Source organism: Lolium rigidum, chromosome 6 (genome assembly GCF_022539505.1).
Source record: "Lolium rigidum isolate FL_2022 chromosome 6, APGP_CSIRO_Lrig_0.1, whole genome shotgun sequence".
NCBI classification, from domain to species: Eukaryota; Viridiplantae; Streptophyta; class Magnoliopsida; order Poales; family Poaceae; genus Lolium; species Lolium rigidum.
The window spans coordinates 32,905,971-32,918,550 of NC_061513.1; the positions used below are offsets into that span (position 1 = coordinate 32,905,971).

At 47.1% G+C, this 12,580-nt stretch overlaps 1 protein-coding gene across 1 annotated transcript; it reads right to left on the bottom strand.

The window, feature by feature from the left end:
* Positions 1-5,480: 5,480 nt before the first annotated feature.
* LOC124662406 (chitinase CLP-like) lies at positions 5,481-6,725 on the bottom strand. Its single transcript, XM_047200246.1, has one exon. It carries the CDS (start codon positions 6,723-6,725, stop codon positions 5,481-5,483), a length of 1,245 nt encoding a protein of 414 aa, XP_047056202.1.
* Between the last annotated feature and the right edge of the window lie 5,855 nt (positions 6,726-12,580).

The window sequence follows — 12,580 nt, forward strand, 5'->3', positions numbered from 1 at the left end:
TTGTTTAACATTGTAGCGGATATGTTGGCGACACTCATAGAGCGGGCCAAGTCTGATGGTCAGATTGAAGGTGTGATCCCACATCTGGTTGATGGGGGTTTATCTATCCTTCAATATGCCGACGATACAATTCTATTTATGGATCACGATCTCGAGAAAGCTCGCAATCTGAAATTAATTTTAGCGGCTTTTGAGCAGTTGTCGGGATTGAAAATCAATTTACATAAAAGTGAATTGTTCTGTTTCGGAGATGCCCAAAATGATATGACTCTATATACATAGTTGTTTGGTTGTGGGAAATGCCAATTTCCTATTCGCTATTTGGGTATTCTGATTCATTATCGAAGACTTACAATTGCTGAATGGAAAATTGTGGAAGAAAGATTACAAAAACGCCTTAGTAGTTGGAAGGGTAAATTGTTGTCCCTCGGAGGAAGATTGGTTCTCATTAATTCGGTACTAACAAATATGGTACTGTATATGTTATCATTCTTCCTATTGCCGAAAGGAATTCTGCATAAACTCGATTATTATCGATCCAGATTCTTTTGGCAAGGGGATAGCGAGAAAAAGAAATACCGACTGGTTAAATGGAGTATAGTTTGTAGTCCCAAAGATCAAGGCGGACTTGGAGTTCACGACCTGGAGGTCAAGAATTTAGCTCTGCTGGGTAAATGGCTTTTTAAGCTCCTTACTGAGGATGGGATATGGCAAACTATTCTTCGTAGAAAGTATATTGGCTCGAAGACGTTATCCCAAGTGGTTTGGAAACCTGGGGATTCTCACTTCTGGGCTGGTCTCATGGCAACAAAAAATGTCTTCTTTCGCCATGGTACTTTCTCTATTAAGAATGGAGAACAGATACGGTTCTGGGAAGATGTTTGGTTAGACAATGCTTCCTTAAGTGAACAGTATCCTGTCTTGTATAGTATTGTTCGTCGCAAAGGTGATACCATTGCCACAGTTATGGCTACCTCACCTCCTAATGTGACGTTCAGACGGGTTTTACTTGGGCAAAGGCTATTGGCATGGAATGCTTTAATTCAACGGTACGGGAGATATTCACCTATCACGTGAACCGGACGAATTTAGATGGAATCTTCATGTAAATGGCACTTTCTCAGTCAAATCTTTATACAATGCGATCCTTCATTATGATATACCGGTTGATAATAATAAGAAAATATGGAAGATGAAAATACCATTAAAAATTAAAAAAATTGGATGGTACCTTCGTCGTGGAGTAATTCTTACCAAAGATAATCTTGTCAAGCGGAATTGGCACGGAAGTTCACGGTGTGTTTTTTGTCATCACGATGAAACTATTAAATACCTTTTTTTCCAGTGCCATTTTGTGAGATCTATTTGGTCAGTCATTCAAGTAGCATCTACCCTGTATCCCCCGACTAGTCTTTGGCAATTGGCTGCATGGTATTGATTCAAGGTTTAAGTTGCTTCTTAGGGTGGGGGCGATAGCAGTTATCTGGGCGCTATCAGTTATCTGGATGCTCTGGCTAAGTAGAAATGACAAGATTTTTAATGATAAAAATTGTTCTTTGTTGCAGGTCATCTACAGATGTACAGGTATTCTTCGTTCATGGTTACCTCTTCAGAGGATGGAGAACCGAGACCTATTTACGGAGGTCTGTACACGGTTGGAGGCTACGACGAGGGATACTTTTTTCCTACATGGGTGGCAGCATAGTCTACGGATTGCAGCATCACCCACACCATAGGCGTTATACGATTCATCGCTTTCGATATGTATTCCGCCTAGTTTTATATACTTTGAATCCAGATACTTGAACGGCTGTGTGCATCCTGGTTATGCAGAGGCTGGATGTAATTGCTTCCCAAAAGTAATAAAACATCCTTTATCGAAAAAAGTATGCTAACCAATAATTCTTACACGTATTCCTTTATTGTTTAGGAATGGTGATGAAGCACATAGGGAAAAGATAGACCATAATGGCCTGCTTGAGCTGAAGGTCATATTAACCAGTCAATAGAGCAGCTGTTATGGAAATCTCTGTGGGCACATTCTGTGGTAAAAAATACTATTTTTCCTCTCTAAAAAATGGAATGTAAAGTCTGAAATTTTGAATTTTATAATATGCCAAAAAGTGTGGATAAATATGAATGCATGCTAATGCCTATTAATAATAATCCATGCCATGAATATCTGTCTAATAGTGTACTTACTTGGTTACAAGGGATTAACTTGTCAATGCCTACAGATTATAGACTAGGGTTTTGTTAGAAGTAGAGGGCAAGTAGATCTCGAAGGTTTCAGCCGAAAAGTACTCGCTGATTGTAAAACTAGGGTTGTGTTGACAATAGATTTGATCCTCTCTTTGTCCCTCGACTCCCCCTTTATATAGGAGGTGTAGCCGAGGGATTCGTGATACACAAGTTACAGAGTCCGGGAGAGTTTCATACCCGTCCCGCAAGATTACAAGTTAAACTTTCTAATACAACTTTAGCTTTCCTTACTAACATCTTGGGCTTCCGAATCTTCTTATTCCTCGAGTCCTGGGCCTTCAGTAAACCCTGGGTACCATCTTCGACAGGTCCATTGGGGATGCCTATGTCACTTGGTCCTCTAATTTCTCCGGGGCTATCTCTAACCGATGAACACATGTTACAGCTAATGATGATATTGATTCGATGCAGAGTTTCTTGTTTCAGGTTGGAGCAGGAGTCGCTGGAACCTTAATGCATGAATATAAGTGAGTTTTATTTTTCTCTTCAAATTTACCCATTAAGTGTATCCATATGGTATGCCATAATAAGAAGGATTAGCTTTTACTTGGATTCTGTAAAATGACCAAATGTTTGTATTATTGTGTTTATTAGTTGTTAAGATCTGTTCATATACAAAGAAGTATGGATCAAGAATCCTGCATGACTGGGACGTTGATTAGGATGCACCTGATCGACGAGGAGGCACCCCAAGGGGCGCCCCGACCACTAGTATGTTATATATTACGCATGTCAATGAGGAAACATGAATTGCATCTATACGCAAGATTCAACAAGTCCCAACAAATTTCTACAAATAAAACACTCCCCAGCGCAGCATCACCATTCACCAGGCAAAATGGCTCTGAAACTCCAAACTTTTCTTCACCTCTTCGTTCTCTCCATTCTCCTATGCACATCATCTTCAGATCATAGTCTTGCGAAAGCCTTGGCAGCTCCTCCGATCAATGCCTTGGTGGCTCAAATAACCAAAGCAGCCGAGACCTCTCTCTACACGATCTCACTCTCGCACAAGGACTACTTGCTCGACCTCTCTGGCCCGCTCCTCTGGTCGCCCTGCTCCGCGGGGAACCCCACCGTCCCGTGCACCGCCGCGTTGGGGACGCACAGGTACTTCGCCCAGGGCCAGTGCAGGTGCACCGCTCGCCTCACAAACCCCGTCACGGGCGACCGGGCCGTCGTCGGCGACCTCACGCTCGTCGATGTAGTCACCAACGCAACCGACGGGAGCACACCGACGGCCGAGGTCAGTGTCGGCGGCGTACTCTCTGCGTGCGCTCCGGCCGGATTCCTCGGGTCTTCGCCGTTGCCGGCGGCTGTGGCCGGTGACGCGGGCCTTGGCCGGGGCTGCGCGAGCCTACCAGCGCAGCTCCACTCGAAGTTATCACTCAAGCGGCAGTTCGCTGTCTGCCTGCCGAGCACGTTTGGCCGCATCGGCGTGGCGTTCTTCGGGGACGGGCCGTACGGGCTCATGCCGCCAACGCCGTTCGACGTGAGCTCCGTCCTCTCCTACACGCCCCTCGTTCGCAACCCTTGGAACCCCTCCGCATACACCATCCAGCTCGCCGGCATCGCCATCAACCAAGAAGCCGTCCAGCTCCCGCCCGGCGCGCTCGACTTCGTCACACTCGACACGGCGGCGCCGTACACGGTGCTGCGGCACGACGTGTACCGCGCGTTTGTCGCGGCCTTTCAGCGTGCCACCGCGGAGGTGCCGCGCGTTCCGGCCGTGGCGCCGTTCGAGGTGTGCTTCAACATCAGCGATCTCGGGTTCAGCGGGGTCGGGTACGTCGTGGCGCCGGTGGACCTGGTGATGGCACGCGGCGGCGCGAACTGGACGGTGTTCGGGTTCAACTCGCTGGCGGACATGGCGGAGGACACGGCGTGCCTGGCGTTCGTCGACGGCGGGTGGGCGGCGCCAAGCGCGGTGACCATCGGCGGGTTTCAGATGGAGAATAATTTGTTGGTGTTCGACGAGGCCGCGTCCAGACTCGGGTTCAGTGGCACGCTGCTCTTCATCAGGACCACATGTGGCAACTTCAACTTCGCGAGGAACTAACCACGCTCTCTTAATTGGTGACTTGAATCGGTACGTACTGCTGTGATACGAAACTTCACTCTGTACTAAAAAAAAATACTACAGTACTGGAGTACTTTGGAAGTTGGAACAAAAGCTGAAACTCTTTTCGACCAGGATTTGGTGGACACGGATCTAGAGAGAGGAGAGGACGGTGAGGGGGTGGTAGAGTACGACCCCCTCACCGTCCCCTACCGAGCTCAGACCAGCTTACGGAAGATGTCCTCTCGCACTCCTTTAAAAAAATTAAAAAATGCTATTTTTTTAAATTTCAAAAAATTAAAAAAATTTGCGCATGTACATATTCGGTTGGTACTTACTCGTGCAAATTTTCGAAACAAAATACGACCGTCGCTACACACAAAAAGAAAGTAGAAAATTGTATTTCTTTGAACAGTTAACTCGAATCATTAGTGTTATTTTGATACTTTTTTCATTTTTCTGTAGGAAACATACAATTATACTTTGTCTTGTGAATTTGCAAGAGTAAGTACTAAGATAATATCTACATGCAAAGTTTTAATTAATTTTTTTCCAAACTTTCAAATAGCAATTTTTGTGTGTCTTGAAAACCAAGGTCCACTAGCTACTTTAGTGAACTTCTATCTCCTTCCTACCTTGCTAGTTTGCTACTCGCTCCACATTAGCCATCCTTGATATTTTTCGATAAAGGGAATATATTAATATCATAAAATACTAATTACACACAGTCTCTGCAACAACGCAACAGCCTAATGGCAGTACGAATGCACACAGCCAAAAAAAATAAAAGAAAGCTATCCCTGATATGGATACATTCTAGGCCCATTTTTTTATAAATACATATGAATCTACGATAATAATATGAACCGGATGAAGTAATTATAAATTGTCCACTAGTGAATCTCAAAGACAGAACCGGATGAAGTAATTATCAATCTTACTAGTATTACTTGGCCAAAATGAAAGCTCCTATTTTCTATAAACATACAGGTAGCGCTCCTAGTGAAATTGAAAAATTACAAGCAGTAGTGAGATTATTGAACACCACAGATAACAAATTTATTTACTCCCTCCGATTTGAAGTAATTGCCCAAAAATAAATACACACATCTATTTTTAGGTAATTTAAATCAGAGAAAATATAACTATAGTACATTTATTATTTGGCGTTCCGAGTGAAATTAAATTGGCTGCACGGCGTGTAGAAGGGCAGCCTGAGGAAGCCGAGCCGCTTCTTCTCTAGGTCGAAGTGGAGCACGAAGTTCTCCATCTGAAACCCTCCCACGACCACTGCTGGCGCGTTTACGTCCCCGGCCTTGACACCCTTCATCTCCACGAACGCCAGGCACGCCGTCCCCTGCTTCACGTCCACCATCGAGTTCACGCCGGCCATCGTCCATTTCTTCCCTCCATCCAGCGCCAGCGTCACGCTCGGCACCATGTACCCGCTATGCGCATTGACCAGCGTCCGTGCGTCGTAGCACAGCCCGAATGGCGCCACCGGCTTCACTACGCGCGCGTACTGCCACTGCGCCGCCATGGCCTTGCCGAACACGGCCACGAAGGGGCGGTACACGTCGGCGCGCAGCGCAGTGTAGGGCACCATCGTGCGGAGCACCACGCCGCCAGTGGCGAGCGCGCGCGGCGGGAGGGGCACACGGGAGTCATCCAGCGCGATGTAATTCACCGTGACGTAGTACGCGGGGCTGTCTTTCTTGGTGAGGAGCGGCGTGTACTCCAGCGACTGTGTGAACTCCGGCTGCCCCTCGAGGAGGTACAGAGGGCCGCCACCGAAGATGGCCACGCCGTCGCCGTAGGAGCCGCCGCCGGGGAGGCAGAGGAGGAACTTCCTTGCGACCATCTGCGACGAAGCGACCTGCGCTGGTAGCGCCAAGGCGGTGCCCGCCAGCCCGGCCACGCCCGAGGTGCCCCGTGGCAGCGACGCCAGGAGCTTCTTCGTCGTTCCACACGCCGACACGGCCCTGACGGACACCTGGTTCACTGGGTTCTTGCCGTCGGTGGTGTTGGCGATGAACCTTGTGTGGACAAGGCTCCCGGCGGCACATGCGCCGGTGACCGGATTGTACGGGTAGGCTGTGCATGTCCTGTCCTTGCGCGGATCGTGGCCGCAGCCGGCTGCGCTGCAGCCCGGGACGGGATAGGCATTGGCGAGCTTGCAGGTGTCGCTCTTACACTGGAACTTCGCCGGCAGGTGACCGCGCTGGCACGTTGACCAGACGAGCGGGCCAGCGATGTCGACGACGAGGTTGGCGCCGTCGTAGAAGGGGATAGTGTAGAGGGAGGTGGCGGGGTCCTTGGTGACCGGAACAACCACCGGAAGAGGCTTGCACGACGCCGGCCATGCCAGCGAGGCGGCAAGGACGAGTAGGAGGAGTTGTGACATACGGAGTATTTCTCTGGTCAAAATATTGGGACTGTACTAGGTCTGGCGGCTGTGTGATGGATCGGTGCATGTGTGCTTCCTTATATAGCGCCGGTGATCACGCGTCTGTGGTACTGAATGTCAATTCCCGTCGACGTACGGTGAGAGACAACTGTACTTGTCAAACTGTTTTGGAACGCCAGCGTGTCCGATCTTTGCTGCGGCGTACACAGGAAGATCATCTACATATCCAGTGTGAGAATGAGTACAAAAACCATGTTCTTCTATCTATCTTCCCGTGGGACTAAAGCGATTTTTCACCACTAAGAACATGTACAATGGTGATATCTTCACTATGTCACATAGGATAAACGGTGAGATAAAGGAAATAGAAAGTTGAAAAAAGAGTGTGTCTTCTCTCAATTAAGAGATGATTTTTTAGCACAATTTTTTCACCACAAATTTAGAATATCTGGTTAGGTTAGTAGAGATAAGACTAAAAAATATGTCATGTCTAGACTACGTGGCATGTTAAGATAAGACGGTGTTATCAATCATTGCACATGTCCTAAGTTACATAGTTTTCCAATCACTAAGTTACAGAAATTTCGGGACGAGGAGTTTTCCTTCATACTATTCATTTGAAACTTGTCATTTTTGCCTAAGCTACATACTTTCGAATTTGAGTATGAAAAAAGGCACGCACATACATACATACATGCGCTCTCTACATGCAAAAAATTTGTTCAAAATTTTTGAAGCGCTAGAAATACGAAATTTGTACCAGTAACTTGGGCACTCTGTAAACCGGGTGCCACTCCGTATTTTCGCTATGGGACGGTGATTTTTCCGTTGCCCGTCCTTGATCAATCATCTCGTGAATAGAGACCAAAAATGTATACTCCCTCAATTCCAAAATGTAAGGCACCTAAGGATTAGTTAAAAGTCAATGTTTTTTAAGTTTGATCAAGTTTACACACATAAAATTTGAATATTTACAGTACTAAATCAGTATCTATAAATTCACAATAAAGTATATTTTTCTAATGTGTCCATCACATATTATAGATATAAATATTTGATCAAAGTTAGTAAGATTTTATTTTTGATCAATCCTTAGACGCCTTATATTTTGGAATAGAGGGAGTACTAGTTAGAGCATCTCCACTGGCATCGACACGTTCCATAGCCCGTTGTTAAGGTCCGTTGTTTTTGTTGGGCCAGCCTAGTGCATTTTAAAAATAGCCCTCCAGTCTTCGACCTCAGTAGAAGTGCCGGCAACCCCGCGCCGGCCTCTACTCACAGGACATCGAACGGACGCAGCGGCACCCTATGCCACGTCAGATTTTAGGGGTATGACCGGCATGTCAGCGACTTCACGGCCGGCGCCATCTTTAAATGTGACACCTCGAATGCTCCGTGTTGATTCCCCATGCGGAGATGTCGCCAAAAGTGCACACACTAGCCATCGCCCGTTCTATTTAGTGTGCCCTCTCCGCTTGATGTCTACTCACGCTTTTTTTCTTGTAGACAGTGTTGGGCTTCCAAGAGCAGATGTTTGTAGAACAGCAGCAAGTTTTCCCTTAAGTGGATCACCCAAGGTTTATCGAACTCAGTGAGGAAGAGGTCAAAGATATCCCTCTCAAGCAACCTGCAATCACGATACAAGAAGTCTCTTGTGTCCCCAACACACCTAATACACTTGTCAGATGTATAGGTGCACTAGTTCGGCGAAGAGATAGTGAAATACAAGTAGTATGGATATATATAAGTGGTAATAGTAATCTGAATAAAATATGGCAGCGAGTAAACATGCAGCAGAACAGTAAGTAAGCGGTGTTTGCAGTATTGGAAACAAGGCCTAGGGATCATACTTTCACTAGTGGACACTCTCAACATTGATCACATAATAAATAATAACTTCTTCTCATTTGTGCTACATACACTCTTTTGTTGGATGACAAACACCATTCGTTGTGTAGGGCTACAAGAGCTCCCTCAAGCCGGAGTTAACAAGCGCCACAACATTCAGCATTCATATTTAAGTAACCTTAGAGCATAATAGATCTTTGCAAAATAGCCCGAGTACTAACATAGCATACACACTGTCACCATTACACTATGAAGGGGGGATAGATCACATCAATACTATCATAGCGATAATTAACTCCATAACCTACAATAGATTATGATCATAATCTACGACAAGAACCACACGATGCACACACTGTCACCATTACACCATGCAGGAAGAATAGACTACTTTAATAACATCACATGAGTAGCACATAGACTAGTAGCGATACAAAGCTCATCATATAGATCTCAATCATGTAAGGCAGCTCATAGATCATTGTATTGGAGTACAGAGAGAGAGATTAACCACATAGCTACCGGTACAGCCCTTAGCCTCGGGGGAGAACTACACCCTCCTCATCATGGGAGACAACGGTGGCGGTGAAGATGGCGGTGGTGTCGATGGAGAAGCCTTCCAGGGGCACTTCCCCGTCCCGGCGGCGTGCCGGAACAGAGACTCCTGTCCCCCAGATCTTGGCTTCGCGATGGCGGTGGCTCTGGAACTTTTCTCGTACCGTGGCTTATTCGTATCGAAGATTTAGGTCAGGGGGCTTCTTATAGGCGAAGAGACGATGTCGGTGGAGCCCTGGTGGGGCCACACCATAGGGGGGCGCGCCCAGGCCCTTGGCCGCGCCGCCCTGTGGTCTGCCCCCCCCCCCCCAGGCTCCCCTCTGGTCTCTCTCCGGTGTTCTGGAAGCTCCCGGTAAATATAAGATCTTGGGCGTTGATTTCGTCCAATTCCGAGAATATTTCCTTACTAGGATTTCTGAAACCAAAAACAGCAGAAAACAGGAACTGGCACTTCGGCATCTCGTCAATAGGTTAGTTCCGGAAAACGCATCAAAAATGATATAAAGTGTGAAAAAAACATGTAGGTATTGTCATAAAACAAGCATCACTGGTGGAAAAAACGGCTTCGGTCGCGGTTCGCAACTGCCATTGGTCGCGGTTGCGCAACCGCGACCAGGCAAGCGCGACTAAAGCCCACCCCCCTTTAGTCGCGGTTGCTTACGAACCGCGACTAAAGGCGCCTCCACGTGGCCGCCAGCAGTCCTTCGGGCGGAGGACCTTTAGTCGCGGTTCTCCTGGCCAACCGCGACTAAAGGCCGCCGCAGGTTTAGGGTTTTAGCCCCCCCTAAACCTCGGTTTCTTTTTAGTTTGTATTGTTTTATTTTCTTTTCTGTTTTATTTTAATTTTGAAGGAGTTTCACATATTCTACGGTACTACATATACATGCATATGAACAAACAAATTTGAAATTAGAACCAAAAGGAATTCAAGAGGAATTGACAATATATATTCAATATCGGATGACCATATACAATTTTGAACAAGTTTCCATACATATGATTTACTGCATATGAAGTTCTACGTCCTCTACATAGTGTTCTTCTCTAGGATCGATGACTTCCTTCGCGATCCATCCAGCTAGTTCCTCTTGAAGTGGTCGGAAGCGAGCTTCTAGACTAAGCGTCTTCCGGAGGTTATTCCTCTTGATGTTGTTCTCACACGAAACCCGCTCGGAGGTGTATCTCCGGATCATCTCACAAACATAGTATCCACATAGATTGGTCCCCTTTGGCTGAATATCCCCGAGTCCCGGACACTACCCTTTTAAATTGTAGCTCTTTTTTGAATTCGCCGACCTTTGTGTTTACGAACCGTGTCCAAACCCTACGAGGCAAAGAAAATTAAATGAACAAGAGAGTTATTAGTTACTTGATATTAGGAAATGAACGAAATAGGCCGATCGATATAGAGCGCAAGTGAATGAAAATAATTACTTCGCATCATTTTTCTCATGTCGGCCCAAAGCTTTGCATTCGGATTCGAGAGTCGTGGACGAGAACTGTGGAGTCGTGAAATTGAATTACTAGCGTAATCCAGTGGAACCCGCGGACACGATACATGCACAGTCATGCATAATTAACTCATCGATTAGCCACATACCTTGCATCGAGTAAACAAAAGAGAATGTGCTCAAGACAGAAACACTCACCCAAAATGGTAAGGAAATAGAATATCACTTTTGAGTTCCCGCCTTGAAAAAACTGCCACCGGTCTTCCTCCACGTCGGCGGGAAAATGTTCTAACACATATGAATTAACGATTTGTGGGTCAATGAACCCAACATCATGGATGTTCCTTATTATGCATTCCCGCTTCTTCATTCTCGCATACACAACAAGATAGTTAGGACAATATATATATATATATAGTGCGGCAATGAACGAGATGGGGTAGAAATAAATCACTTACGGAACGTAGCAACTGATGATAGATTTGTCGAGCTCGCGCAGATTGAAAAGCTGGAACAATTCACTCCGATGAATTTGTACATAGTAATGTTTGAAGTGATGCTCAGGTCTAACTTCCGCATAAATATAGTCTTTGGCATTTTTTAATTTTATGTAAGCCTTGTACCAATTTAGCAGTACTCGTCATTTGTGGAGGTAGATCCTTTTCCTGCGCAGGCTCGATGAGAGGCCCATTCGACACATATGTAATTACTACGTCCTTCATTATTGGCGCCTCATCAAGGCCTAACACTGCACGAAGAGTCAGACCTAAGTTGGCCGCTTGTTCTGTGGCACTCGCTACAGTCAATCCATAAGCTGCCGCAACTGCTATGATATCGGGGTCATCCGGACCGGCGACTTTCACTATGAGAGGGGCGATGGATTGTTTACTCCGTTCCCGAGCTGGGCAACTTGTTTCCCCTCTTTTTACTTTCTAATTCTTTCTCGGCCTCCTCCAAGGCTTTCTTCTCCCGCTTCTCCGCCAACTCTTGCTTCTCCTTCAACATGAGTTCTTGCCTACGAAGTTCACGTGAATAGTCGTCGAGCGGATTCTTCGCGGCTTGGGACGGTGTGTTCAAAAATGACTTAGCCCAGCTCTTTTGCTTGTCGAATATACCGGCTTGGGCTCGGGCTCTCTTTTCTTCTTGCAGTCCGCCATCCATTTCTCATGTTGAGCAGCCACGACCGCTGCATTTTCCTCCACACTAAGGTCCCAAGGTCTCCGGATGAGAGGCTTCAGTGATGGCTCCGGTACCTTTGTGATCTTAGGTACATAAGGCTCCGGGTTAATAGTCCAGGACTGCTTCAGCTTCTTTGCCGGGGGCGGCTGCTTCTTTGCCGGAGGTGGACTGGGGGGCGGCGTCTGCTTACCCGCCGGAGGTGAATTGGGGGGCGGCGTCGGCTGACGTGAAGGAGGTGTAGCTGAACCACCACCACCGCCGCCTCCGCCGCCGCCGCCGCCACCACCACCGGAGGGGGGTGGACTTGTTCGCCTTGGCGCCTCGTCTGGAAACTTGATAAACTTCTTTTTCCAGAGAATAAACTGGCGCTTGACACCTCCAAGTCTTCTCTCCCCTTCGGGTGTAGCAATGTCAATCTCCGTGTCCTCAAACCCCGGGACTATTTCCTCCACCGTGACACGAGCATAGCCATCTGCAATGGGGTTGTTGTGGTGGAGTGCTCCGTACTCACATGGCAAAGCACCGCCGATGGCTACCTTCGTGGACATGTTCCCGGTAGGATAATGCAGATGACATTCTTTCATCTCCTTTACATCGTCCACGGGGTAGCGAGGAGGCTCCGGTGCAGTAATTTGGATCTCCGGTGCATCGCAGCCGGCTGGACCTCCGTGGAAGCCACGCCGCTTCTCCGCCGCCGGCTTCCGAGATCCGCCGGATGATCTTCATGCGTCCCGACTCGCCGATCTCTCCTGTACTAGTATAGACAGGGTTTTCTTCATCTCATCGACTTCCGATGCCAACCGCGTCACAACATCCGCA